This window comes from Penaeus monodon, chromosome 22, assembly GCF_015228065.2.
Source record: "Penaeus monodon isolate SGIC_2016 chromosome 22, NSTDA_Pmon_1, whole genome shotgun sequence".
Classification (NCBI taxonomy): domain Eukaryota; kingdom Metazoa; phylum Arthropoda; class Malacostraca; order Decapoda; family Penaeidae; genus Penaeus; species Penaeus monodon.
The window spans coordinates 20,064,933-20,065,889 of NC_051407.1; the positions used below are offsets into that span (position 1 = coordinate 20,064,933).

General features: G+C 38.2%; 1 protein-coding gene across 1 annotated transcript in view; it reads left to right on the plus strand.

Moving 5' to 3' along the window:
* The window catches only part of LOC119586980, a gene marked incomplete in the record, with an annotated part of 81,895 nt that overhangs the window by 78,947 nt on the left and 1,991 nt on the right, over nt 1-957 (plus strand). The window contains 1 exon segment of the mRNA XM_037935722.1: nt 41-152. Coding sequence (XP_037791650.1) covers nt 41-152 — 112 coding nt within the window.

Consider the following 957-nt stretch of genomic DNA (forward strand, 5'->3'; position numbering starts at 1 on the left):
ACTAAAATAATGCCCATAAGTCTTCCTTCCTTCCTTCCAGATGGACTACAGCACCATGTACCACATCCTCCTGGAATATTCCATAACACTCCACGTCTTTAACGATGAGCTCTTCGATATTCCAAAAGCCAAGGAGAGGAGCAAGCTGTACGGTGAGACAACAGAGGCCTTGATATGTAATGGAATAAGGAGACATGGATTTATCGGATGCTGGCGACTTTTGTTTTCGTTCGTGTTCTGTGAGGGAGATAGAGACCATTATGCTTTCTGTCTGGTTATGTATTCGGTCCTTATCGTGTCGGCGTGGATAGGGTCAGTGCCAGGTATCCTGTAGGATTCATGAGAGACCTAGAGTAAGATGTTTAATTGTTAGCGAGACTTTCTTTTCATTTTTTTTTTTATTGCTGTTCAGGTTATCCTTTGCCACGTAATCTCAAAGGTTTGATAGAGATCATGTCAGTATTATCAGAGAATTGAAAGAAACTGAATTACACTTTTAAATGATTCCAGAGAGGTCCTGCTTAATCATCTGCTTATCAGGGATTTCCTTTTTTATCTATCATGCATGACCTAGTGCCATTCTCATTCATGTTATCCCCCGCCCCTTATCTTAAGGGTCTGGACGGAGGATGTCACAGGTACGTAGATGTGTAAATATGATGCTTTTTATTCAAGTTTCCTCTTTATCATCATTTTATCATTTCGAAGAGTGTTATCTTTAGCCTTTTATCCTCAAGACCATGAAGAATGCCAACGAGTCTTAGATGGAAAATTGCTTTATTTGTCAAGTTGTCTTCTTCATGTTTCATAAGTTTCGTCTTCCTTGTTATTCATCTTCATTGTTTTTGTTGTTTTTTTTCGTTATTATCTGAAAAATTATTGTTTGTCCATTATTCCGAGGACATGGATAGAAACATTGCTTATACCTAGTCTCATTGGGAAGAAAGTAATATGGTA